Source organism: Rhinolophus sinicus, chromosome 4, assembly GCF_057876585.1.
Source record: "Rhinolophus sinicus isolate RSI-liver-muscle chromosome 4, RSI-T2T, whole genome shotgun sequence".
Taxonomy (NCBI): Eukaryota; Metazoa; Chordata; class Mammalia; order Chiroptera; family Rhinolophidae; genus Rhinolophus; species Rhinolophus sinicus.
In genome coordinates this window covers 504,454-531,218 of record NC_142504.1, presented here as the reverse complement: position 1 = coordinate 531,218, position 26,765 = coordinate 504,454, and the positions used below count along the sequence as shown (strand labels likewise).

General features: G+C 58.4%; 1 protein-coding gene across 31 annotated transcripts in view; it reads left to right on the top strand.

Moving 5' to 3' along the window:
- CAMK2B (calcium/calmodulin dependent protein kinase II beta) overlaps nucleotides 1–26,765 on the top strand; it is a 67,845-nt gene that overhangs the window by 12,231 nt on the left and 28,849 nt on the right. For 30 of the 31 annotated variants that reach the window (XR_012489407.2, XM_019731652.3, XM_074312116.2 and 27 more), the window contains 2 exons: nucleotides 10,070–10,164; nucleotides 22,272–22,331. Coding sequence is in view for 29 of the 31 variants with exons in the window: in XM_019731652.3 (XP_019587211.1) it covers nucleotides 10,070–10,164; nucleotides 22,272–22,331 (155 nt within the window). In the remaining 2 variants the exon portion in view is untranslated. Of the gene's footprint in view, nucleotides 1–10,069; nucleotides 10,165–12,893; nucleotides 13,013–22,271; nucleotides 22,332–26,765 lie in introns of those variants that run through there. The other variant, XM_074312118.2, reaches the window with a different exon arrangement.

The window sequence follows — 26,765 nt, the reverse complement described above, 5'->3', positions numbered from 1 at the left end:
GTTTTTATCAATATGAAAGTGTTTACAGTTATTTGTCAGGAAGGTACTTGGCGCTCCCTGTCAGAGCATGAGTAAGATGGATGTCCTGAGTGCCCCAGCTGGTCGGAGCGAGGACAGGGCAGGCGTCCAGGACGGGCCAGGACCCTGTCTGAGCCAGCTCTTCCCAACAGAAAACAGATTAAAAAGTCAGCAATGGTTCTGGGAATCGCTGTCACTGGTCTCTGGTCATTCAGGTGAAGTGACCTCTGCTGGGATGGGCCAGGAAGGGTTGCTTCACACTGTGGTGCCTGGGGATCTTGTGGGAGTGGGACATGCAGGGATGTGTGCGGGGCTGGTGACCGCAGGGGCGTCTTCTCTGCCTCTCACACCACCCTGTGCACTGATCTTGGGCTAGCGGTCACCTGCGTCCCCTGGCACAGCCAGGCCTCACCCTTGGGACACAGGCAGGGTTTAGGGGCCCTGTCTCCCCCTTCTTGGCAGTGTCCCTCCCACCCTGCTCCTCCCACAGAATGTGACATCAGTGTCACACGGACATTTGAGGGAGAAGTACAGGTACCCTCTCAGGTCACAGGTGGGGTGAGGGGTGGAGGGGCACACACAAGGCTGCCACCTGCAGGCAGGTGTGGGGGACACTCTGGCTGTGTCCGGTGAGGGGCTGGGTCCTGGGGGCAGAGAGGAGCGTTCAGGTTCACCTTGTGGGCAGGGCCTCTGGGCTGCACGTGGCCAAGGGCTGACTCCTCACATACAAAGAGCTCTGACAAGCTGATAAGAAAATAGCCGCAGATCCAAGAGAGATATGGGGAAGCTCCTGAGCAGGCTGTTCACAGACAGAAGATGGAAATTCAGCTGTGGGAATGCAAAGATCACAGATGAACTAGAGCCACCACTACCCGGTCCCCAAGCTCACCTGGCTTCAGACACTTGGATGGCTCTTCCCGGTGGCCCAGATGCTGATGAGGCCACAAAACCAGTTTCCTGCCCCTCCTTCCTGCAGCTGGTGAACTGAGGCCCTGGGAGTGGGTGGCCCTGGACGGGCCTGAGACCTGTGCGTGGGCAGAGAGAATTCCAGACGTGCCTCCTCCTCCGGGCGGAGCTGTCCAGCTGCAGGAGGCCCACTGGTCGTCCTCCAAAGGGCCCGGGGGCCTTAGGGCTCCCATCCAGGGTCTGCAGAGGCCGCCGCAGCCCGCACTCTGGCCTGGCAGCAGGAGGAGGTGCCAGGCACCGAAGGGTCCAGGGTGGTGCTGGCACTCTCCACCCCTATCCCTCAGCTGTCCTCATCGAGGTCTTTGTGTAATGTCGACCCGCCATTCGGATCACCACCATGGCTTCTGGGGGATGAGGCCCAGTGTGGTTGTTGCCGAGGTTTCCTGCAGAATGTGGGTCATCCGAGAGAAAAGGGGAGAAGAAGAGAGACAGAAAACAACACAGAACTGGGGGGAGGGGGTGAAGCACATAGGCCTGCCAGCCTGACCCTCCAGGAGCCAGGGGTGGCGTGTGTCCACTGGTCAGGCCAGATGGAAGTGAGCCCTCAGCAGGGCTAGCCCTGCCCACGGCCCCTCCTGCCCTCCTGCCCTCCTGCCAAGGGTGTCCCCTCTCCTCTGTCGTGTCCTCAAGGGCAGCTGGACTGCCTGTCCCTAGAAGGCCTTTGTCCTGCTCAGGACCTCGTCCACACTATGCCCCATCACAGTGTGTGTGTGTGGCGGGGGAACTGGTGACATTTGGGGTGTGCAGAAGGAGGCCACACTGTTCCCTGGTGTATTCCCCGTCTAGTGGGAACCGGTAAGTGTTAACAACTGGGGGGGGGGGGGGGCTGACAGATGGTGCTTGCACTTCCCTGTGGTGTAAATACAATCCCCCCCCCATGACCAACCTGCCTGAAAATTTTGTTCTCTAGCTGGTATGAGCTGGCCTGTGGGCCAGACCAGGGGGACCGCGGCCTGGCCCCTTCTCTCTGCGCTGCAGTGGGACCCTCCTCCTCGGCTTGGCTGGAGAGCCGAGGGAGAAGACACTGCAAACGGGGGCAGCCATCCTCATGGTGGCCGGGTGCTGTGGGCCTCAGCGAAACTCTGACACCTGCAGTGATGCAGTGCTCGGTCATGGGGGAGTTTTGAGGCTTCAGTGTGAATCTAATACATCTGTTCTTATGGCGTTTGCTTTTCTGCCAGAGGTTAAGCCCTCATCATGAAGATACTTTGTTGTTGTTTTTTGCTACTTAAAAAAACACAATACACTTGATTTGTTAGGGCTATTTTATGTTTACAGAAAAATTGGACAGAAAGTAGCGCGTTGCCCTATTCCAGCTCCCAACCTGCCCCTGTGCCCTTCTCTGTTACATCTCGTGTCTGGGTGTGGTTACAGTGGCAGCCAATATTGCTACATAGTCACTGACGGAAGTCCACGGTTTCCATGGGGTTCTCTTTATGTTGTATAGTTCCAGGCTCACAAAGGCCACGCGTCAGCAGCGTTTCCGATCCCGCTGCTCCCTGTGCATCCCTCCTCCCGGAGTCACAGACAACCAACCCCTGACCTTCTCACTGTCTCCATGGTTTGCCTTTTCCAGAATGTCACACAGGTGGAACTGTACAGCAGGCAGCTATTCCAGACTGGCTTTTGTCACTTACTTATATGCATTTAAGGTTCCTCTCTGTCTTTTCATGGCTGAGAGCTCATTTCTTTTTGTCACTGAATAATGTTCCGTTGTCTGGATGGACAGTTTATCCACCCACCCACTGAAGGACGTCTCGGTTGCTCCAAGTTTTGGCAATGGTGAATAAAGCTGCTGTGTTTACAGGTGTGCACGTTTTCATGGGGACACGTTTTCAGCTCTTTGGGTAAATACCAAGGAGCATGATTGCTGGGTCAATAAACGATTACAGTGCGTTTAGTTTTGTAAGAAACCGCTACGCCGTCTTCCGAAATGGCCGCACCACCTGCACCCACCAGCCCTGAGTGGGAGCTGCTGGTGCCCACGTCCTCCCGGCAGCTGGTGTTGTCAGCGTCTGGATTTTGGCCACTCTAGTGGGTGAGCAGTGGTACCTCGTTGCTGCTTTAATTCATTTCCGTGGTGACATGTACTGTGGAGCATCTTTTCATTGCTTATGGTCTTTAGCCCATTTTAAATTGGGTTTTTTATTTTCTTATTGTGAATTTTAATGCTTCTTTGTGTATTCTGGATACAAGTCCACTATTAGATGTGTGTTTTGCAGACATTTTCTCCTATCTGTGGCTTGTCTTCTGGTTCCCTTACCCCAGCTTCACGGAGCGGAAGTTTTTGTTCTAATGAAGCCCAGCTTATCAATTATTCTGTGGATCCTGCCTTTGGTGTTGTATCGGAAAAAGTCAGTGCCAAAACTCAAGGTCACCTAGAGTTCCTCCTAGGTGTTTTGTAGGACTTTTTAGTTTTGTGTTTTACATTTAGAGCTGTGATCCGTTTTGAGTTAATTTTTGTGAAAGATGTAAGGTCTGTGTCTACATTTTTTTTGCATCTAGATGTCCAGTAGTTCCTGTACTGCCTTTGTTTGGGCAGGTATAACCAAAATGCCATAAACAGGGTGGTTTATAAACAACAGACATTTATCTCTCACAGTTCCAGAGGTTAGAAGGCCAAGGTCAAGGCTCTGGCAGATTCAGTGTCTGATGAGCCCACTTGCTGGATGGTGGTCTTTTCCCTGTGTCCTCGCCTGGTGAAAGGGGCGGAGAGATCTCTTGGGGGTCTCTTTAAAAAGGCATTAGTCCCATTAATGAGGGCTCTGTCCCCACAACCTCATCACATCCCAAAGGCCCCACCTCTTAATACCATCACCTTGGTGGTTAGGATTCCAACATAGGAACTTTGGGGGACACACACATTTAGTCCATAGCAAGCACTGTTGAAAAGACCATCTTGGCTCCATTGACTTGCCTCTCTCTCTGCTCCTTTGTCAAAGGTCAGTTGACTGTACTTGTGGGGTCTGTTCCTGGGTCTCTGTTCTGTCCCACTGTCTGTTTGTCTGTTTCGTCACCAGCACCACTGTCTTGGTTACCACAGCCTCATAGTCAGTCTTGACGTCGGGCATGTCAGTCCCCCGACTTCGTTCTTCGTCAGTGTCAGTCCCCCGACTTCGTGCTTCTCCTATATTGTTGGCTCTTCTGGGTCTTTTGCCTCCACATCAAGTTTAGAATCAGTTTGTCGATAGTCGCACAGTAACCTCCTGGAATTTTGATTGAGATGACATTGAATCTGTAGATAAGTTGGGAAAAACTGACGTCTTGACCATATTGAGTCTTCCTGTCCATGAACATGGAATATCTGTCCATTTATTTAGTTTTGATTTTGTTCATCAGAGTTTTCCTCATATAGGTCTTGTTCATATTTTGTTATTTATACCTAAGTATTTCATTGTTGCTGCTAATATAAATGGTGGTGTGTTTTTAAGTTCCAGTTGCACTGGTTCATTGCTGGTTTATAAGAAAGTGGTTGACTTTCGTGTATTAATCTTGTATTCTGCCACTTTGCTGTCATAGCTCATTAGTTCCAGAAGTTCTTGTTGATGGTTCTTTGGGACTTTCTACATAGATAATCACATCATTTGCAAAGAAAGATACTTGTATTTCTTTCTTCCTGATCTGTATACTTTTTCTTTTCTAATAGCATCAGCGAGGATTTCCAGTGTGATGTGGTGAGAGGGGAAATCCTTGCCTTGTTCTGACCTTCGAAGTAAAACATCTACTTTCTCACCAAAAGTGTGATGTTGCTTGAAGGTTTTTTTGGAGGACTGGTTTGCTGGGGGCTGAATTGCGTCCCACCAAAATGTATATGTTGAAGGCTTACCTGCCACAGGGATTGTATTTGGTGATGGGATCTTCAGGAGGTAATTAAGGTTAAATGAGCTCATGAGGGTGGGGCCTGATCTGATAGGAGTGGTGTCCTTGTAGCAAGAGATACCAGAGTTCACTGCTCTGTCCCCACGTACCCCCACTGAGGAAAGGCCAGGTCAGCACGTAGTGAGATGGTGGCCACCAAGTCAAGAGAAGAGAGCTCACGTGAGGGACCACCCTGCCGGACTGTGGTGTCGGACATCCTTCCTCCAGAACAGTGAGAAAATCCATTTCTGTTGTTTGAGCCCCAGGCCGTGATGTTTTGTTACAACAGCCAGAGCTGAGTAACACCTGGCTCTTTATCAACTTGGGAATGTTCCACTCCATTCCTACTTGACTGAGGGTTTTTGTCATGAATGCGTTTGGATTTTGTCAAAAGGTTTTTCTGCATCTTTTGATACGCTCGTATGATTTTCTTTTAAGTCAGTTGATGTGACGATCAACTGAATTGGTTTTCAAATGTCGAGCCGGGCGGCCTTGCTCACCTGTGCATAGTGACGTCCACATCCCATGAGGGTGCACAGTGGATTTTGTCAGAAGCTTCATTTGGGCAGAAATCACCCCACGCTGCTTGCCTGGTTCCATCTGCTCCATGTTGTCAGAAATGTAAATAAAACGTCTCTGAAATTACATTCTTGGCTTGTCTGGGAGGACAGTGGCAGGACCTCCCAGCACATGTGATTGGGGAGGCGTCCCTGATGGGAGGGCTGTCTGGGGGGCGGAGAGAAGAGGAAGCTCTGCCGGTGTTTCCTCTGTCTGAGATGCGCCCACAGGACCCCACGGCAGTGGCTGCTGTCGTGTGTGGGTGGGTGGGTGTCCTCAGGGGGCCTGTGGACATCCCGTGGGCTGACGCCCTCTCTGTCCCACCCTCTCCACGTGGTTCTTTGCTGAAGGATTCAGTCTCTCAGAGGACGTCTGTTGCTGTCTCCAGTGGGTCACATGGGGTTTCGGAGGGACATCCGTATTAAGGCCTTAGATGAGAAGGCCTTTGGCCCTAATGAGACTTTGGAATAGAGATTTTGTGGTCAGATAAGTAGGGAGAGGCTGTGCCTCGTGCTCCGTATTTGGAAATTTATGGCACAGATGACTGTACGAAAGGCCCTGAGAAATCCCGCAGTAAAGAAGGAAGGACAGAGGAAAGGAAGACAGTCTCACTTTCTGGTTCCCAAACTTACTTGCCCCCAGAACCCCTTGCACCTTCCATCTGTTACTATTCTGTGGAACTAATACTTCAGGAACACCGTTTGGGAAAAGGGTGCCACTCCTTAAGGCACAGCTGGGGGTCAGCATGTGTTGTGGGTCAAATCTCATGGGATGGAATCCCAACCCCAGGACCTCAGGATGGGAGCTGATCTGGAAAGAGGGCCGCTACAGACGTAATTAGTTAGGATGAGGTGGTGCTGGTTTAGGGCCTCATCTAGTACGGCTGTGTCCTTATCAAAAGGGCATTTGGGCAGAGACAGGGAGAACGCAATGTGAGAGTGAAGGCAGAGACAGGGTACTGCTTCTAGATGCCAGGGAACACCGAAGGGTGCCGGCAAAGCCCCAGAAGCTGGAGAGGCCTGGAGCAGATTCTCCCTTGTGACCTCAGAAGAAACCAGCTCTGCCAGCACCTTGATGTTGGTTCTCTGGCCTCCAGAGCTGGGAGACGATCATGTCTCTTATTTAAGCAACTCGGCCCGTGGGGCTTTGCTACAGTGGCCCCAGGACACTAGCACAGCACAGGCTCAGAGGTTGGGGTTGGGGGGCTGCCGCGGTTCCCAGGGAGGACCTGGGACTGGCCCAGGTGGGATGCTAGGCAGTGGTGAGAATAGGCACCCACCGCTGATGGCATCAGCTGTAAGTCACCCAGCAATTGTGCCTTTGGAATGAAAGTCTATGGAAAGAACTGAGCTCACAGCAGCCGTTTCCGAGAAGAGCAACTTGGAAACACCCCCGATGCCTGCCATCGAGGAAGCATTCAGCCAGCCATGGAAGGATGCTCTCTGCGTGAAGTGCTGTTAAACGCGAAAGGTGACACACACAGCAGGATTCGCACATGGATGGGGAGGGCCAGGCGCTGGCAGAGACGGCAGGAACCTGGGCACTCACCAATGGAATTAAAGTTTCTCTGGTGCTGTCTCTAGTTGGGCCACCTCAGACCCTGTTTCTGGAACCCAGGCTGTTTGGCGACATGGTCCCCTGAGCTCGCGTGCCACCATCCGTCCGTGGTGATGGGCAGCTGTCCCTCCCCGGGACCTGTGGCTCCCACCAGCATAGCCGCCCACCATCAGGGCAGCACACTGTCCTTCCTTGTGCATGGACGGCCCCCGATTGTTCAGCAGTCAAGTGTATCCACCACTGAGCTGCAGGGGCGGCTGGCAGCCCAGGTGGGGCCCCTGGAGACGTTGGAGGTGCGACCACAGAAGCAGGAGCTCCCTCGGTCACGCCTGTAAGGACCTTCCCAGTGCAGCGTGTCCCACGTGGAAACCGCAGCCCCAGTCCCAGGCGCATGGTCCTGAGAGCAGTGTCACACTTGCTGGCTGCTGCCCTGTGGGGACAGAGCCCCAGAGAGTAGTTTACAGGCTCTCGGCCTCACGTGAAGGGGTACTGGCTCGGGTGGTGAATGGCCGTCGGCTGTGGCTGATTGGCTGTCGGCTGTGGCCGGTTAGTCAATTGGCCGCTGGTATAACTGCTGCGACTACGGAGGATTGCCGAGGAGCCAAGCAGAGCCAAAGAGAGCGGAAGAGGAGAGCCGAGAGAGAGAAACAGAGGAGAGAGTGGAGAAGAGTCGTCGGTCGGTCGGTTGGCGGAAAAGCAGACGGCAGGTTGGCGTCCGGTGGGCCCAGCCTCCAGTGAGACCGTGGTGGTATGGCTCCCCTACCTATGGCTCCGTGGGTGTTCCTTGTTGGCCTCACCGTATCCTGCGTTCTTATGTGGGGAGCGGGAGCAGAGACCCCGCAGGCCGCCCCGCACAACAAATGGCGCAGCGAGCAGGGTCTCCCGCACGACATGCCCCCTGTAGGCGGTGCCTGGCTGTGCACATGGGAGTGGGGTGGGAGCCTCGCCACAGCAGCCTGTGGGTGGGCCAGTCACCGCTTCACTGGCTGCTCCACACTGAGGTGTCCTGTTGGTGCTGCCTGGCCCTGCGTCCCCACAGTGATGAGCTTCAGTCCCCAAACCCTGCCTGTGACCCAAGGGCGAGGCCTGCAGGTGACCGCTGTGACAGGAGGTGTGCAGGTGCCCAGAGGCAGACTGGGGGTGAGCTGGGGGTAGCTCTTTCTAGAACTTTCCCTTAGGCCAGGCAGCAGGACAAGCCTGCTCTAGGGGGGCTTCTGAGGGTGCTCACCCCTACCTGGCAAGGGCTAGGGTGAGGGCAGCCTGCGTCCAAGACCAGGGCCTTTCCACCCCGGGCTTCCCGTGAGCCCACTGCTGAGCGTCTGCCAGATGCCGGCACTGTGCCTCCCCCATCCTCATGCCCTCCAGCATCTGGCTTTGCCCTTGTCACCCACACTTACCCGGCTCCCCAGCCCCGGAGGAGAAGGCAAGGTCTGCCGTGGAGCAGTGGGCAGCCCAGGGTAGGCGTCCGCAGGGCCATCCGGCCAGGCTCTCAGTCGGCTATTTATGCGCACCCTGCCACATGCCAGCGCACTACCACTGACTCTTATACTCACCCGTCTGGGTCCCGCCCTGCTCTGCTCCGGGCACCAGCGCACTTTTGGGGCCTCTTGGAGCCGTGCACCACACCCACCATGCTGTAAGTTCCGCATAAATGGGCAGGCTGGACCTCCCAGCTGGGAATCAGACCAGCCATGAGGTCGATTCTGGCCCCAGAAGACCTGACCATCCAGCGACGCCTGTGGAGCCCGTGCTGGGATGTCCCAGCCATTTGGGGGCTGGAGCGTAACAGATGGTGCCCAGAACCATAAATGTGGTCCTCTCCCCTGTCCTGGGGGTGGGGGGTACAGACCAGACCAAAGTCTTTGAACCAGAGGGGCACGAAACGTGGCCTCCCCTCACTACACTCTCTCCAAAGCTCCAAGCTCACGTGTGAAAAGTACCATCTTTTCTTTATGTTTTTACTTCAATAAAATAGAATATTTTGAGAACGTAACCCATGCACCTAGTGAGAAAATCGCACAGGGCAGAGGAGGTGTGGAGAATAGAGTGCGCCCCCATGGGCAGCCCCAGGCGGCCGCTGCGCATTCCCCACTGACTCTGGAAAAGGGAAGACTCAGTTCTAAGAACAACCATTGATCTTAACGACCTGGGTCGTTAAGAAAATGTTTAATGAAATTTAATGCAATGTTTCTTTTTTCCAAGGAAGTGAATAGTACATTTTAATGAACTTCTGTCTCCAAAAAGTATTATAGCAAGAAAGTGTTTCCTATGTAAGACGCTGACTGCTTTTCTGTCACCCAGAGCCCCGGGTGTCTCAGGCTGTGTGGGCAGCTGGAGGCTGTGTCCTGATGGGACCTCTGGGGACAGAAGACAGAGCAGGGGCGTGTGCTCAGCTGAGTAGCCCCTGTGCCCTCGCCCGGCTTCCTGGCTAGACTGAGACCCTCCCGAGACATTTCCTGTTCCGGCCTCATCTTGCGTGTGCTGGGTCTCATGTTCTTGGACATGATCTAAAATCAAATCACACCCATGCCCTGCGCCTGCCCCTCCTCTTGGGGGTCAGTGCTTGTGGGCGAGGCCTCGGCAGTGGTACCCCACTCTCGTGTCTTTCCTTCTCTTGGCCCTGGAGTGGGGGCATAACCCTCCAGCTGCTCCCTCGGAAGCTCTGGCGATGGGACTTGCAGTGTCCACTCTGAGGGGCAGTGGAGGTGGGGGTGGGTGGGCCCACTGTTTTGGCTCTGCAGCCCCTCCGTCCCTGCCCCCGCCCACTGCCTTCATGATTCGCTGGGTCTCCTGGACCTGGCACCAGGGGGCGCATACTCAGAGGCTGCGCTCAGGCCCTCGGTCCAGCTGACCCACAGGGACACAGGGCCAGGGGTCTCACTGGAGCAAGCTCACCAAGGAGGTGGAGGGCAGGGCCTGGCAGGAGCGTGCTGTGCGGCCTCAGAGCTCTGCTTGTGCTGTGGGAGGGCCAGTCGGGTTGGTGCTGAGTGGGGCAGCCGCGCTGTTTGGGGAGGGGCCCTGTCCTCCCACAGGCCTCTGCCCAGGGCCTGCCTCAGGGCTGCTGTGCACAGCGACTTAATCAGCTCTCTCTCTGTCCCCATTTGACTCCCAGGGGGGCTTTCTCTGTGGTCCGACGCTGTGTCAAGCTTTGCACCGGCCATGAGTACGCAGCCAAGATCATCAACACCAAGAAGCTGTCAGCCAGAGGTAGGGGGGGGGGCTGTGCGCAGTGGGCGGGGCTGTGCGCGGTGGGCGGGGCGGCACCCAGGGCGCAGGGTTGTGGCTGCTGTGGGACCTGAATGTGGCAGGAGAGACGGGGACCCCCTCTCAGATCTGGGGTCGCAGCTTTGCACTAATTTGGGAGCCTCCCTGGGGTTGGGGGGGACAGAGGACTAGTGGCCAGATACTGCCGTCTGCCAGTGGCCTGTGGACCAGAGGGCTTTGGGTGACAGGTGACGCTGCAGGGTTTTCTCACTCAGCCCCACGAGGGAAACCTGCCTGTGCTGGGAGGCTCGTGGGCCTGCAGGGGTGAGCAGGTGCTGGCCTGAGGGAGGCCTGGGCACGTGTGGGGATGGAGCGGGACATGGGGCAGGGGACGTGAGTGACGGTGACACGTGGTGGAGGTGCTGTCCTGAGCAGGGGACAGCAGAGGGGCGTAGGGGCCGGGAGGGGGTGGGGCAGGGTCCCCAGGGTGGGTGCGGAGGGTGGGCCATCTCAGCAAGGAGCCAGTGCTGTGGGGGTCCCATGTGTCCTCTGAGCCCAGGATTCGGCAGGAGTGGCCAAGCTAAGCCCCTGGCTTGGTGAGGTCCCATGCCCCCTGTGCCCATGAGCTAATTGAGAGGCCTGGTGCAGGCATCCGGACCCCTCCCTCGTCGGTGCTGGGAACCGTGTCTGGCTGCGTGAGGTCTGAGGTCTGAGGTTACAGCACAGTGACCCCACCCAGCAACTCACTGAGCTGTGTGTGGGCACCTGCTGTGTAGCCAGCAGGCCTCAGGCAGAGTTTCCAGGGGCCACACTCCTGTGCTAGCCCAGGTCGAGGGCTGCTGGTGTGGTGGCAGGGTCAGTTCTTGTCCTCCTGCTGCTTTCTCCTGTGTTTATGACGTTTCGGATGACGTGGGGCCTGTGGGTGGGGTGGGGTCATGAGGAGGGAGGCTCAGGACAGCTGCAGCTGCACAAACTCACTGCCAGGGGCCTGTGGCTCTGCTCTCTCCCAGGCCAGTCCTGGTGGGCTGGGCTGGGCTGCCCGTGTAACCCCCAGGCCAGTCTCTGGGGCCTGGACTCCACCAGCCCTGGGGCGTGTGCTGACCCAAGATCTCCCACTGAAGCCTGCTGTGTGCAGCCGTGCCACCAGCAGCTGTTCCCTGACAGTGGGTGGCCCGCACTGGTGGGACAGGTGTTAGATGTTTTGGGGGGATGCGTGCACACATAGGGCGTCAGGAGGAACTTTCCGTCTCATTCCCTAGGCTTGTGCCAGGCCCCAGAAGGAGACAGCCCACCCTCTCAGGTGCCCAGGTACCCAGGTCAGTGAGGGAGCCCCTCACTCATCCAGCCCCTCCCACGTCAACGTGGTGGGGAGCAAGCACTCCAACCCCGAGTGCAGTGGGAGCCCAGGTGAGGGTTTTGAAGGATGAATAGGAGTTCGTGGAGGTCAAGCAGGACCCACCTGGGTACGTTTCTGCGGAATCACACCCACTTACACCCCTATGTGTTCTACCATTTGGGGCAGTCAGAGCAGTGGACGTCTGAAGTTGCAGGCGTGTGCCCTGTCACCACCTGCCCTTCCTTCTGCCCCTGAGCAACCACCTGCCCGCTGCCTCTGAGTCCTGAGGACACCACACGAAGGTGCGGTGCACACCTGGGGCTCCGCCCAGCCCTGTTCCAGCCTGTTTCCTTGCTGGGCACAGCCTGGGCCGCTCTGGAGTGGAAGCCAGCACCCTGAGGTCTCCACGCTGTCCAGCCTGTGAGGTCTTTGGCATTTTGTTTTCCTGCTTACTTCCTTGTTATAGAAAGTCTCACATGTCCCTAAACACAGAGAAAAATGACAGAATGAGCCCCCCACCCAGCTTCAACAGTTATCACCCCGCCCCCATCCCACCCCGTATCTTGCAGGGGATCCCAGACCACCTGTCACTTCGCCCAGGCTGTTCAGCATGTTTCTCTAACAGAAAAGGTTCCGAAAACAACCCGTCGCCCCCGCAACAGGGTCCTGGGGGCCTCCCAACCCTTCCCCCTTTCCTAGCCAAGGTGGCAGTGGGAGGGTGAGGGGAGGGTTTGAGAACCCCACCTGTCAGCCCTGTGCTGAGGGCAGCCTGCCTGGTGGCTTTGGTCTCGTCACCACACAGCCCTGACTCTGCCCTGCTGGGTGGCCTTGTTACTTAGCACCCAGTGCCTTGGTTTCCCCAGCAGTCACATAGGGATGAAGCTAGTACCTCCTTCTGAGGGGTACTGTGAGGTGCGAGATGCTACCCGAGACTGCCCCCTCCACCTGGCTCCCAGTCCCAGGTCAGTCCTCTGGCCTGCCCAGCCTGCAATGCCCAGGACCCCGCCTCCAGGAACTGGCTAGGGTCCCCCACCTAGCTTGGAAACCCCCCCGGCCTGAAGGCATTTCTCCACTGCTCCTTGCGACCAGACGCAGCCTGGCAGTTGGCTCTACAGCTCCCTAGCTCGAGCCCAGAGCCTGTGGCGGCCACCCCTCCTTAAAGATCTTCTGGAGCTGAGGAAGCAAAACCTGTTCTTAGCTGGCCCTGCCCCCCACTCCCCTACCCACCCCAGGACTTGTCTTCACACCCCAGGCCCCTGGACACGCCCCCAACTTTGTATCTGCTGAGCTCCTGCTGATGAGGGGCCTCAGAGGGGCCTCCCCGGCCTCCAGTGGGAATCTGCGACCCCAGCACCCTGTCTCTCCAGCAGACCCCCAGGCCGTGCGGGCGCGGACTTCATCTGTCTCGTTCACACTGGGTCTCCCACACCTGCCCAGGGCCAGGCAGGTGATGAGCTCTCCATAAATGCTTTCAGAAGATGTGTGGTGCGCAGGTGCAGTCTGTGCTGGAGGCAGGTTAGTGTCCCAGGTGTGAGGCCCAGTGGGCAGTGGGAGGAGGGGGTCTGGGAGGGGGTTTGCTGCCAGGAGGCCCCTGGTCGCTGGACACCTGGGCATCAGGGAGACCCACCTTCAGAGCATTTCTGTGGTTAAGGTGCGGGGGGTGCAGGAAGCAGGAGGGGAGGCCTGGAACTTCCCCTCCTCCCTGAGGCCTGGCGGTCACCTGCAGCCTTCACCTGTCCCACAGGGTCAGACATGGTTCCAGCAGAGAACGTGTCCTGAGCCAGGGCTCCCAGCCTGACTGCCTCTGGGGCATGTGCCAGACCAGCTGCTTCCCCAGGAAGCCATTTCAGAGGCCTGCCCCAGCCCAGCTATGCCCTGGGAGGTGGGGACCAGGGTCCTGGGTGCCCTCGATAGAGGGAGAGTGGGGAAGTGGCCTCCCCTGAGGCCAGAGGGGAAGCTGTCCCCGCCACACCTTCTTTTGCACCCATTACTTGAATCCAGTACAACTGGAGGAGACTCACCCCAGCAGGGAGCTGTGGTCTCCCCACCTCCAGGCCGAGGAGACAGCCTTGGTCCTTCCAGGCTTTGGATGGTCGGGCAGTGGCCAGAGGAGCACATACAAGTAGGCACCAGAGACAGAAAACTGCCTGCCCTGTCACTGGCAGCTCTCGGTCCGAGAGGACACTGCCCATCACCTCCAGCTTGTGCCAGAGGCTGTTCGAGTGAGATTTTTAAATTTTAATACTTAATTAAGTAGAGGATTGTGAGACATTCAGAATCTGCGAATGTACTGAATAATTAGAGATTATTAAACCACTGTTCACAAAAACAGAGGAAAATTAACTAGGATAAGATTGCTGGGCACCTGGGTCTGCCAAGCGTTTCTTGTTTTCGCTGCCCACCCCCAGCTCATTGTTGGCACTAAGCAGCTGTTTGGGGGCAATTTCCTTGCCTCTGTGAGCTGGGTCAGTGCTCACTGGCTGAGTGCCCAGAAAGCAGGTGTCACACAAGTGACCCACAGCCAGTGGCCGCACATGGGGGGCCTGCAGGGGACCTGGGACCCGACCCTCACAGCATCACGTCTTCACGTTGCTTCTCAGGGACCCCCACACCTTCAGACGTCCACACCCCTGGAAACCAAGTTCCACAGAAACAGATGCTTAGCCCACAGCCCCAGTGCAGAGCCTGGGCCTCAGGCTCCGAACTTTACTCAGCTGGGGAGGGCTGAGGGTTCATCAGGTGTGGGGCTGACCTGGGGGCTGGGGGGCAGACCCCAGAGATGGGGGTGACCTTACAGTGCAGGCTGACCTCACGGGTGTGGAGACTGAGGCGGCAGGTGAGAGGATCTGGGTGGGTCCCACACCCCCAGGCTGATGCCCAGCTCACCCCAAGCCCCCTTCCTGGGCCACGCCCTCCCCAGGGCCAGTGTGGTCCTTTCGGCCTGGGGGGGACGGGGGCACCCCTGCCTGAAGCTGTGATGGGATGGAGCTTCGTGCCACCTCTGGGGTCGGGCTGAGCCTGCCCCCTCCGAAACCTGCCGGGTTTGCGCAGCGGAATGGGCACCACGGCTTCCTGTCGGCCCACGACCCACAACCCACAGCCCAGAGGGTAGCCCCGCTCGGGAGGGAAGCGCGGGGAATCTGCCCAACTGGGTTACCAGAGGCCGCCGCGCTGTAGTGCAGTGGCTGAGCATGCGCGGTGGGCACCTTGCCCGCCCCTCCCCTGCTCAGAAGCCCTTCCCACCTTGCCCCCCCTCCTCTCCTCTCCCCTCCTCTGCTCAGAACCACCCCTCCTCTCCTCTCCCCAGCTGGGAGGGAACACCTCCCACTTCCCTCCTCCCCTCCCCTCCCCTTCTCTGACACCCCTTCCCCACCTGGGCTCACCATCTCCTCCACTCCTTGGCCCCTTCCAGGCAGCTCCTAGCACCCCATGGGCAAAGCCAGGCTTCAGTATAAACACGCACCAATGTCAGATAAGCAATAATTTTTTAGAAAATGTCCCAGACCCCCAACCAAGTTTTGATCGACCCTGCCCTCAAGTCAGGGCTCCAGGGGGGCCCTGCGCAGTGGAAGGGGTCTCCCTAGGGAGTTGGAGGTGGGTGGGAGTGTGGGTCCCTAATCCTAACCCAATGCCAGGGTCAGCCTTTCATGGATGCGACCCCTCTCAGATTCTGTTGCCAGGACTTCGGTTTATGAGGAGTTGGGGAGTGCTCTCTGTGCAAGTTGGGAGGCAGTAAGAAGGGGAGCTGGGGGCCTGGGGCGGGACCCCCATTCCCATCCCAGGGGGAGGAGAGGGCGCCTTGCCAGATGTAGCAGTTAAATTGGAAGTTCAGAGAGACAATGAAAAAGACTTGAATACAAATATGTCCCAAACTGCAAGGGACACACTCATACTAGGAAATTATTTGTCGTTCAGGTGAATTTGGGACATATTTATACCAAAAAAATTCTTGTTGCTTGTCTGAAATTCCAATTAACCGGACAATTTGTGTTTTATCATGTTTCTAAGCAATTCATCCACCAGGTGCATGAGGATGACGCTGGAGGCATGGGAGGTGGCTTTGCAGTGACCGAGGGTGGGTGCCTGTCCCCACAGGGGGATGTACTCAGCTTGCTCGAATAGTTCCTTGCTGGAGGGAACTGAGGCCACCACTTGGGGACAGGCGGGGAGTGTACCTGGCTTGCCTGGTGAGCAGGGACGTCATCCTGGAGCCCACAGCTAAGCCACTGGAGGCACATCTTACAGAACCTCTATTACAGGACTTACGTCACTAGATGCCACCAAGCTGAGCTGCGCCTGTGTTGGGCGATGCTCTGAGCCTGTAGAGGGGCTGGGAAGGACTGTGTTCCCTTAAAGGACCAGCTGAACGGCCACGGACCCCATGGAGAGAAGGCTCTGGGGACCCAACTGCCATGTGGCCTGTGGTGGTCCAGCTGGTCCCATGTGGCTGGCAAGTAGCCCAGAGGCCTCAGCATCAGGCGTGGCGAGGGGCAGGGTGCCGGTGACCCCACTGTGTGCCTGGCAGCTGGTCAGTGCCCCTCCGCCCCCCTGAGCCCTTTCTTTGTTCCAGTGAGGTGGAGGAAGGACAGACATCTTGTGGGTGGCGTAGGGCCAGGTGACACAGGAGCTGTGACTGCTCTTGTCTTTTGAAGCAAAACACACACAGGAGGCGCCCTTTTCATTGGCATCAATGCGGTGCCCACCCAGGGGCTGCAGTGTGACTGGACGTTCCGGGGACCCCAGAGCCGGACAGGGTGCCCCAGGGCCTGAGGTATGCTGTGGGTAGCAGGCTGGGGTCGGGCACTCTGCTCACCCGAGGCTCAATCAGACCCCTCCCATGGCCCAGCTCACCGCTCTGCCTCCCTACGCCCACCCGTCCCCTGTATGAAAGTTGGGGGTGACAATAACAGCAGCTCTTCCTCTGGGGAGCCTGTGGCTGCTCAGACCCAGGTCTGCAAACTGCAGCCACTGGTCCAGGTGGGCCCACAATCGCGTCTGTGCTCAGAGTAGAGGGACCACAGCATCGCACGGCACCCCAGACAGTGGCCCCGTGGCCAGGCTGCGTGCAGACCCTGCACTGCCCCTGGGGTCCAGCAGGCTTGTCCCACATTTTCCAGCCCTGTGAGCCTGCCAGGCCGGGAGTGAGGGCCATGGGAGCCCCAACTGGGTGACTCCTTCCTGAAAGCCAGATTCTTCGTGCAGCCGGTCACCCTGTGCCCAGATGGGGGACAGGGACAGAACGAGCCACCTCTGTCTGCCCTGCCGCTCCCTCCCCCATCCAGCCCACCCCCTTCCTGGGACCCAAAGGGCAGGACTGCACAGGGGGCCATGGACTCATCAGCCTGGTGTGAAGGTCCCATTTTCTACCAGGCTCTGACCAGTGGCCGCAAAGGGCTGCCAGACTGGGTTCCCATGCTCAGTCCCTAGGGCCTTGGTGACTTGGGGATGTAAGTTAAGGAGTTGGTGCTGACAGTGCTCAGCTTTTGCCAGAGTGGCAGAAGTCAGAGGAGGAAGCAGCAAAAACAGCACAGGTAGCAGGGCAGGTGGGGCGGACATGGGGGCTCCTCTCTGCGGTGGCCTCTCTGGCAACCCTCCACCCTCTCACAGGTGGGAAGCTGACTCATAGAGGAGGCTCCATTCAGCGTCCCACTTCCAGTGTCCCCATGGCCCTGAGGCCCACACACGAGCTGTCCCCCAGCTTGATGGTTGGGTTTTGCTGCCGATTTAACTTAGAGGAATCAGGAGCCTGGGCAGGCCCCGCCCTGCAGAGCGTACAACTGGACACCCCAGACTGGACGTGGGAACTGGCTCCCCTGAACACTGCCCCACCGAGGTGGTCAGCGTCAGCATCGGGCCTCCTTCTCCCCAGGGGAGCTGTCTCTGGCTGGTGCATGGCCCCTAGGCTCTGACCACAGTGACAAGTGAAGCAGCACGGACAGGCTGCTTCCAGCCCCCCACCCCCAAGACCACAGCCCAAGGGCTGGCCAGCACTGCCCACCCTTACTGGTGGGCACCCTTCAGTGTAGAAGTGGGCGGTGACCCCAGGACAGGGGCCTAACCCCAACATGACGGTCAGATCCCCACCAGCTCTGTGACCCGGAGCTGCTGGGTTTGGTGGGCGCTCTGGGCAGCAGCCACGGTGGCCCATGACCACAACCAGTCCCCTGCTGTCCCTGTGTCCTCCAGGCATGGTGGGGAGCGGAGGAAGTGGGGAGACCCTCCTGCTGGCGGGACCCCAGGGGCCTGTGGTGTCCAGCAGCTGCTCTGGGAGGCAAGAGCATTCCTGAAACATGGTGCTGCACAGGTTCCTTATTCGAGAGGTGGCCTCACTTGTCCCTGGCTGAGCCTGGGGGGTGGGGGGGCCTCCTGTCTTCCCCCTCCCATCCCCCCTCCGCCCCCACCCAGTGCCTTGAGCTGTCCTCCTGCCTGTGACAGCACTGCTGCTGCTTGATAGCTGGCGAGGGGCCAGACACCCACCCACGTCCCTCCCGTCCCTCTTTTCCTTGCTCAACACTGCTGCCAGGCAGCCTGTGGGAGCTGGGAGGGCAGGGAGTAGGGGATGGTGTGGGCACCAGACGGGCCATCCCTGGGGGTCCAGCCTCCAGGAGTCCTGGCCTGAGGACTCCCCCCGGCACTGCCTCGCTCAGTGTGCAGTGTCCACACTCTGCTCTCCCGCCTCCCCTGCCGCCCTCACAGCTTTCTCTTTATTCTTGACTCAGCTCATGGTGCCCCCACCTGGGGGACCTGCACAGACACATGCCCCTTCCCTCAGTGACGGGTTGGGCCACAGCACAGTGACAACCCCCAGCAGCTCTGGCCCTAGCAGGGGCATGCAGGGCTCCACTGGGGCCACCTCCCAGGTCCCCCGCCCCGATCCTGGGGGCCCACACCTCGGGGCACCTAGAGTAAAGAGAGCATGGTGGGGTTACCCAGCAAAGCTGGCAGGCCTGGAGTGGCTGCAGGAGCTGCAGGTGGAGCTCAGGATGGAGGGGTTCAGGCGGTCACCCGGCCTGTGGGGACGCTGCTGGGGAATCTTAGGTCCAGTGTAGCTGGAGTGTCTGAGTAAAGCTCTTGTGTTTGATAAGCATTTTTACGGGTATGAATGATGGGGTGTTTTATATGTGGGTGTTTCTATGGCAGGAAAAGTAAACAGCTTGTTTTATGCCTTCGCCAGCCCCCTGGCAGGAGCAGGTGTGTAAGTGTGTCACATGTGTGTCACGTGCGTGTATGCAAGATTGGTCCAGACCTCTGGCTTCCGTGTTGGCCATATACACTGAGACTTATCTGCATGTGGGGTGTGGGTTTGTAATGTGCCAAGCATTTAAGAGGTGCCTAAACTCAGGAGTTCCCTTTTGGGGTCTTTCTCCCCACGAACAGCAAATCCCTCCAAAACCCCACTCTCTGTCCCCGTTGAGTCTCCCACAGCAGCATCAGGGCCGCTGACTCCACTGTCCTGGGGCTCATAGCACTGCCACACCCTGTGACCCAGGACCTGTGTCCCCTGGTCCCCGGGACCCCAGCAGTGCTGCCTCAGGTCTGCAGCTGAGAAGGGTGGGGGGCCTCTCTTTGGCCTGTGCCCTCATTCCCACCTCCACTTGTGTGCACCTCCTGTTCCGAGGCAGCCCTCAGACCCCTCCATGGAAAACTTGAGATGGCAGATGCAGTCCTGGAGTCAGCACACGCATGGGGTGATGCAGGCAGGTCTGACATGTACCCGCCAGGGAGAGGGGAGCCAACACCGTCTGGGAATAGCACACAGCGGGTGTCAGGCGGGCTGGATTCTTGGGTCCACAACCTGTGCAGGTGTTTACGGGGCCTGTGACATGACCATTGTGACCGTGGCAGCGAGGCCATGAGTGGGCAGGCGTTCGGTCCTCGGAGCCCCTGGGTGTCGTGGCCACACCCCCAGGAGGGCCCTTTTGACTTTATGGTGGGGCTCAAGGCCAGCCTGATCACTCAGCCCCTGCAGCTCCCACAGCCCTGGCAGGTGCTTGTGGAACCCCTCCTGTAGTAGCTCACGGCCTGCCCAGACAGGACACCACTGCGCTGGCCATGGCAGGATCTGGCCACACATGAGGACTTTGGGGACCTCCCACAGGAGGAGGGGCCGGGCTGGGGTCCCAGGGCTCTGACGGGCCCTCGGCAGGGTGGACAGCATTCTGGCCATGTCCTCTGTCTCCTGAGTCCAGCAGGTCCCAGGTGGGCCGCAGGTCCGAGGGTGTGTTCGGGGTCGCAGCCCATGCCACGTCCTGCTGCCTGCCAGCTGATGATTTAGACCCGGGACACACTTCTTGTGAACTGGGATGGGTTAACTTCAACTGACTTAACCGTGTCCATCACGGGGTTTATGGTTTTGTAATTTCAGAAATAACCCCTGACTTGTGCACAGTCATAAGATGTTGGTGGAGTTGGGAAGCTGGGTTCTTCCTCCCACGCCACGTGCCTGTCACAGGATGGGCCTCTCCCCCCAACCCCTCCTGTCCCTCCGAGGTCATGTAATGACCTTATTCCTAATTTCAGGGCTGATGTCACCATAGCAGGTTTCACAACATACCCTAATCATATTTAATTTGTGCCCATTGGAGACAGGATCAAACTATTTTTAAAACACAACATTTTGCCTAATTATAAAAGTAACACAAGATCATTGTCAAAGTTGGTGAAAAAATACAAAGAATAAAATAAAACAACCCGTAATTCTGCCCCCCCCCACGAAGCACTATTACCATGGAGATGGGACATGCGCAGAGCGGTGCCTCTGTGCTGGACAGACAGGTGACGGCGGGAGGGCCAGTGAAGCCCTGGCGGGGTGGACACCAGCGCCCTTCTGCCCCACGCAAATAATTTATCTCCCCAAACACACTCAGGAGCAGGTGGAGGCCTCTGGATGGGGCTCTGCCCTCGGTGACAGATTTCAATAATAAAATACAGTCCTTTAAGTTATGTACTTTTCCAAGACAGGCTCCCACATGCATTTTTCTCCTGGTTTTTATTTATGACGGAAATCAGGCAATTTTTCTAAAGAGAACCACCCCGTACCATCCTGGGTCCCTCTGACCTCAGCCTCACTCTGGCCCCGTCCACACACAGGCGGGCCACCCACATGGGGGCATCAGCGATGACATTGCTGGGACAGTTGGCAAAATTGGGATATGGGCTGTAGGTTGCATTCGAGTGTCCTATCTGCCTAGGGTGACTGCACTGAGAATTTCCTTGTCATTACGACACACCAATCCACCCCCTGGACAAAGGACCAAAGGACGAGGGGTATGTGTGGCAGGGGAGCGACTGCACAAAAGTGCTGTCTGCGTACCGCGCTGCTCGTGCAGCTTTGTCTGTTTGAAGCACGTTCAGAACAATACATTTAAAAGCACTACGATAGAGAAAACCTGCCCTGTGATGCCACCACGCCGCACCTCCGAGGGAGGGGCAGGCGGCATGTCAGACACCAGACTCTGCGCCTCTGGAGTTGGGCCTCATGTAGACGGAGCGCCCCCCTCCAGTCGTGCACGTGGTGGGAAAGCAGACCCACCCACGCTGTTCTGTGGCGATTGTCGGCCGCTGTTGCGTCCTGGCGGGGGTCCGGTGCCTTGTCTGGCGATGGCCTGGCTCCCACCACAGCCGGACGCGACAACGCCACACCACCCCGCACGGCCCTGTGGTTTGCTGCGTGGGGTGTGCAGGCGCGGCCGCGAAGGCCAGGGCTCCCCCGGTGCCGGGGTGGCGCCAGGTGAGCAGCGCAGGAAGCTCCAGCGCTCGTCCGGAAGGAGGGCCAGCCAACCGGACGCCCCAGCGTCCCCGGAGCCGTTCCTCCCAGGTCTGACTTCCCCGCTCAGGAAAGGGACCTGCGTGTTTGCAAGTAGATGTGCGTTCAGGACCGCGGCCCTCCCAGCCCGCCGGCGCACGAGTGTGCGTGCGTGGGGGCGTCTGCATGCGTCTGCGTGTGTAAGTGCCGCAGTGTGGCTCTCCCTGGGAGCCGCTCGTCCCACTCGGCTTGCGTGGGGTGTCGGGTGATGTGCAGTGTGATGGGCGTGTCCTGTTGTGTGCGTGGAGCCACGTTTACTTCTGCGCGCGCTGGTCAGTGGAAACGCAGGTTCTTTCAGTTGTTTGCTATTAAAGTCTCCGTTAGCTTCTAAAATCCTCCTGCACTCTGTTTCGAATATTACATTTTGGGCTGATAATCGCTTAGTCCTGGGGCGCCCTGTGGAACGGAGGCCCTGCGCCTGGGGGCGAGACCTTCCTCCTCCTGCCACTGCTGCATAAATACCGCCCAACTCGCCCTGGTTTGTGGATTTGTGCGTGGGGTGGGGGTTCAGGTCCCAGCCCTTTCCTAGATGTCCAGCCACGGTCCACCTGAGGCCCAGGCTGACAAGACAGCCACCTCTGAGAACAAATGAGGCGTCAGCAGAAGCTCTGGAGTGTGGAGTTAGGATGAGTGAGTGAAGGATTAAACCGGTGCTGTCAGTTCTGCTGCTAATACACAGCAGCTCGTCCTCCTGAACCCCGTGGGGAAACTCTGCCCCAAGTCAGCTGACCTTCCCCTTCCTTGTGGGCCTCGCCCCCAAGGGCTTCCTGCCCCAGCTCTGCTGCCGGGGCCCTGGACACATCCCCTCTGCAGGTTGTCAGCAGGTGAAAGCTGCAGGTGGCGGTGGGGCCCCCTGGCTGAGTCTCGTGATTGGCGACCTGTCAGCATACGGTGACCTGGGTGGCGCTGGGAATGGGCGGTGATGGGCTGCTGGGGCAAGAGGTAACACCTGTCCCTTTCTGTCCCCAGATCACCAGAAGCTGGAGAGAGAGGCTCGAATCTGCCGCCTTCTGAAGCACTCCAACATCGGTGAGTGGGTCGGTAGGTGGGGGGGTCCTTCCCAGGAGTGGCAGCCTGTCCTTTCCAGAGATGCCAGAGCCTTCCCTTCCCTCTGCATTGAAGTCCCGCCCTCCTCCTGGAGGGGTCGTTGGGGTCGGCAGCCCCTGCCAGAGACCAAGGCTGGGCTGCCAAGGTGGGTCCCTACTCACCACCCCATAACTCCAAGCTGTAACTTTCCTAGAAACGTTCAGGAGCCTGCACACCCTGTGGCTCTAGAAAAGCCACAAGATGCTCAATTACAAAGAAAAAAAGTTGGAAACTGAGGACCACACCAGGCGCGGCCCTGGCCTGAAGTCAGAGGTCTGGTTCTGCAGAACTTCTGCCATCCCCACCAGCCCAGACCCCCAGAATTGCAGTCCGGGGGGTCCCACCAGTCAGCTGCCCCTCAGGGACGAGCACAGCCTCAGGAGCCAGGCTGTGGCCTCGGGGTGTGACCACCCTGCCCGGTGGGTCCCTTCTTTCTGAACCCTCAGAACAAATCTGTGTGTGGTACAGTCATAGCTGCTGCTTGGAGCCCAGGCCATGCTGACCCCTCCGGGGTCACCCCTCCCTGCGGGCCCCTCGCCCCTGCAGCTCTGTGTTGGTCCCTACCTGCCACCCTGTGGAGTGTAGCACACATGTGTCCTCCACCCCTGGTCCCTTGAAGGACTTCTGGGCATTGCCTATGCTGGGAAGCAGCCAAGAGGCCTGAGGGGACATGGCCCTCAGCACCAGGGAGCATCTCCCACCAAAGAGCCAGTTGTGCCAGGAGGGGCCAGGACCGTTTCAAACAAATGTCAGGCAATACTGAGTGGCTTGTTTGGGAGCCCCTGCCCCTTTGGCGGTGCCACTCCAGGACCCTGGGTTTTCTCCTGCTGTCCTGACCCAGACCCCAGACGGTGCAGGTGGAGGGCGGGGAGGCCAGTCTCCTGTGTGCTGGGTACCTGGGGCTGCTTCAGCCCTTGGGCCTGGGCCCATGCCTTCTTAATCTCAAGGCTGAGTCTGTTGGCATCACTAGTGTGAAAATTCCTGACCTGCCCCCAGAAAGCCTGACTCAGTCCTGGGGGCCCAAGAATCTGAGTCTTGCCTGTGCACCTGGGATTCTGGCACAGGATCCACAGGCACCCAGCCCCCACTTCACTGGCTGGGGGATGTTCTAACAGACGGTCAGCTCCAATCTGACCTCTTCCACCAGGCGCCTGCTGACCCTCCTCCCCTGTGTCCCCTGATCACCAACCAGGTGGGCCCCATTCTGAGCTATTTCAGGCGAAGACCCAGGTGTTCTTTAAGTTGGTGTTTTTGGACAGTTCTTTAACAGGACGCCTCCTGCCATTCTAGATGCTCAGTGTGGTTCTGAGTCAGTTCTCATCGGTCCCTCAAGTCTTTGTAGCAGCTTCATTCCAGAGCACGGGAGAGGCAGAGGAGACTGTGGGGTTCAGATGGAACATTCCAGAACATGGGGGGAAGACGAGACTGGGTTCAGACAGAACATTCTTTGTGAATTCTGAGGAGTGGATAGCAGTGAAACTTCTAGGGGGATGTGAGGGGAGCCCCTCGCTCTGTGACTGGTGTCTGCCCAGCCCCAACTCTGAACAGAAGTGCTCCTGGGCCACCCTTCTGGTCCTGGCTGACTCAGGAAGTAGTTGTGTTCAGGGTGAGTGGAGTGGAGGAGCCTCAGTTTCCCTTTCTGTAAAGTGGGACGTCCTGGGAGGAACCAAGATGACACCCGGGGAGAGCAGGGCGTAGCTGTCAAGCCCCCTCTTTTGCCAGGTGACTTGCTGGGGTTGGAGGGCACAGACCTGGCTTTAGAGCTCGGCTTCCCCACTCACAGCTGCTGGTCTCTGAGACTCAGCCTCCTTGTTTTGGGGGTGTGAATGCCCCCCACGTCCTGGGCTGTTTCACGAGTGTGTAGTATGCATGGGCCCCACTTGGCTTATCCGCCAGCCGTTGTTGGCATCTGGCTTTTTCGGCCTGCTGGCTGCTGTGGCGGGCGCAGTCCTGGACACGCTGTTCAGGTGTGTGAGTCCCACCCCACGCCCTGGGTGTGCGGCCAGCACGGAGCTGCTGGGCCATGTGCTGGCTCTATGTTAGCTTTTGAAGGAATCGCCATGCCTTTTTCTGATCTAGTCGGGTCGCCATCCTGCCTCATTTGAAGGCCACACACGGGTAGCAGAGAGCCAGGCTCTTACAGGTGGAACAGCAGAGGCTTTGGGTGCATTTCACAACCACAGGGTCGGCACGGGGTGTCTGCTGGGCTGAGCTGTCACGTTGGGAGTGGGGGACACGGACTGGGCCCAAGTGGCAGCTGCACAGGCAGAGCCTCCCATCCCAGTGGTTTAGTTTCTCTTCAGAGACCAGGTGGGACCTGGGCAGAGGAGGCAGCCATGTGGCCCTCCCTCTGCAGTGCCTCGTGTGGGTACATGGTGGGTCAGGCTGGGCCTTCCTGGGCGTCAGCGCAGGCATGACCCACAGGGGCCCTTCCCACACATCCATGTTACATCCGACTGCCCGAGAGACCTCAGGTGGCACCTTCGCAGCCTCCAGAATCCCCAGCACAGAGACGTCTGCAGCAGAGCCTCTGTAAGCCTGTAACCGGGGCTCAGAGGCTGCCGCTCAGCAGGCAGCAGGCCCCAAACCTCCCTTGCTGCCTCCAGGGGCCCTGGGGTGACAGAAATTAAGCAGGGCAGGGCAGACAGACTCTTCCATAGCCTTGTTAAATTGGGCCCAACACCCTGTGGGACCAAGAAGAGCCATCAGCCTCGATTCAGAGCGGCCCCCCAGCCTCTCCCTCAGCCCCCCCACCCCCCAGCCTCCCCTCTGCACACCAACCCTCTCTCCCCCAGCCTGACTCAGTGATGGTGTATCCCCACCTCCTGGTTTCTGGGACTGCACCTACCCGGCCTCACTGGGTGGTTCACCCATGAGCTGGGCAGGTGGGCACCACGGGGGACGGTGTCCCTGGAAGACCAGTGCGGGAGGGGGAAAGGACAGAGGTTTCCAGCCATCCATCCCACAGCTCTGCCCGCAGCTGGTCATTTGTCACCTCACTGGGCCCTGGCCTCCCGATGGGGTCCAAGAGGGACCCCCGCCCGCGTAGCCCCTGGCGCAGGCCCTAGAGGTGCTGTGGCCCCAGCAGAGTGGGGGTGTCCCTAGGCGCCCCCTCCCCATCCCGTGCTGTGCCACATCCTCACCCACGGCTTCCCCACCGGCCCCTTGCAGGACTGGGCCACGCTATTTGCATGCCACCCGCACGTTATTTACTTAGTTTTTATTTAAATAGATTCTGTGACGATTCATTCTTTACTTAGCTCTGTCTGTGAAATCGTGGGTCTGATGTGCTAGCTAGGTTTTTTCTAAACCATTCAAATAATATGCAACTATCTTTTAAATGTTAAAAATATATTTTTTTAAATGTGTCCATGTGCACAGGGCCTTAAGTCCCACGCAGACCCCAGTGTCTTCCTGGGCGAGGAGGGGGGCCCGCCGTCTGCCCGCAAGTGCTGGCTAGGGGCCCGACCCCTGTTACCTGCACTCTGGGGTCAGGGCCACCAGGAAGGAGGCTCTCAGCACCCCAGCTAACGGGACCCCTGCCCCCCCCCCGGGAGTTGGGTTCCCTGCACAGGAGGGGGGGCCCACAGGAGTGTCCCTGGGTGGGTGCTGCCTGCCACGCTTTGACCCGAGGTCAGGGGTCACTGCAGACAGATTGGGGTACTGGCACTGGGTGGCTGGGCCCTGGGAGGAAGAGGGCACTGGAGCCAGAGGGGCCGGCTGCCCAGTGCCCCCTCCATTGGGGTCTGAACCCCGGTGTGCACTGCCGCTCGACCCCTCTGGGCACCAGCCTCCTCACCTGCAAGCTCTCAGGATGTTTGGCACCCATGCTGGCCGCTCCAGACGTGAAGGGCAGAGTCCGCTCCCGGAATGAATGTCTACTGTTCAGGGCTGGGCATCTCCAGCTCAGGGAAGGAGGTGCTGGGCTTGTCTTCTTTGTGCTGAAGTCGTGTCCCCGCCACCCTCCGCCCCCCAACTGTTCACTCGGCCAGTCACCTGTCACCTGTCACACAGAAAGCGGCAGCTGATGACTGGGCGGGTGTGGTTCCAGGCGACAGACTAGGCCCAGGCCAAGAGGAGGGGGTGTGTGGCTCCGATGCCGTTCTGCTGACTCTCAGGTCTGAGGCTTTGGAAGTGATGCCTCAGGGGGCGGGTGGTCCCCGCTGGGGGTCCTGCCCCTCAGCCTGTCCCTGCTGCGCTCCTGTCCATGGAGGCCCCTCGTGGTTCCTTTCCGGGGCCTGGTGTGTGAGCCGCAGTGCCCTGGGTCTCGCTCTGGGAGAGCAAAGGGGCGTCTGGACGCCCCATGGACATCTGCCTGGGATGTGCTGCAGCCCTGCAGCCTGCCCACCGGGACCCCTGCCCCAGCTGTGGGAGGCC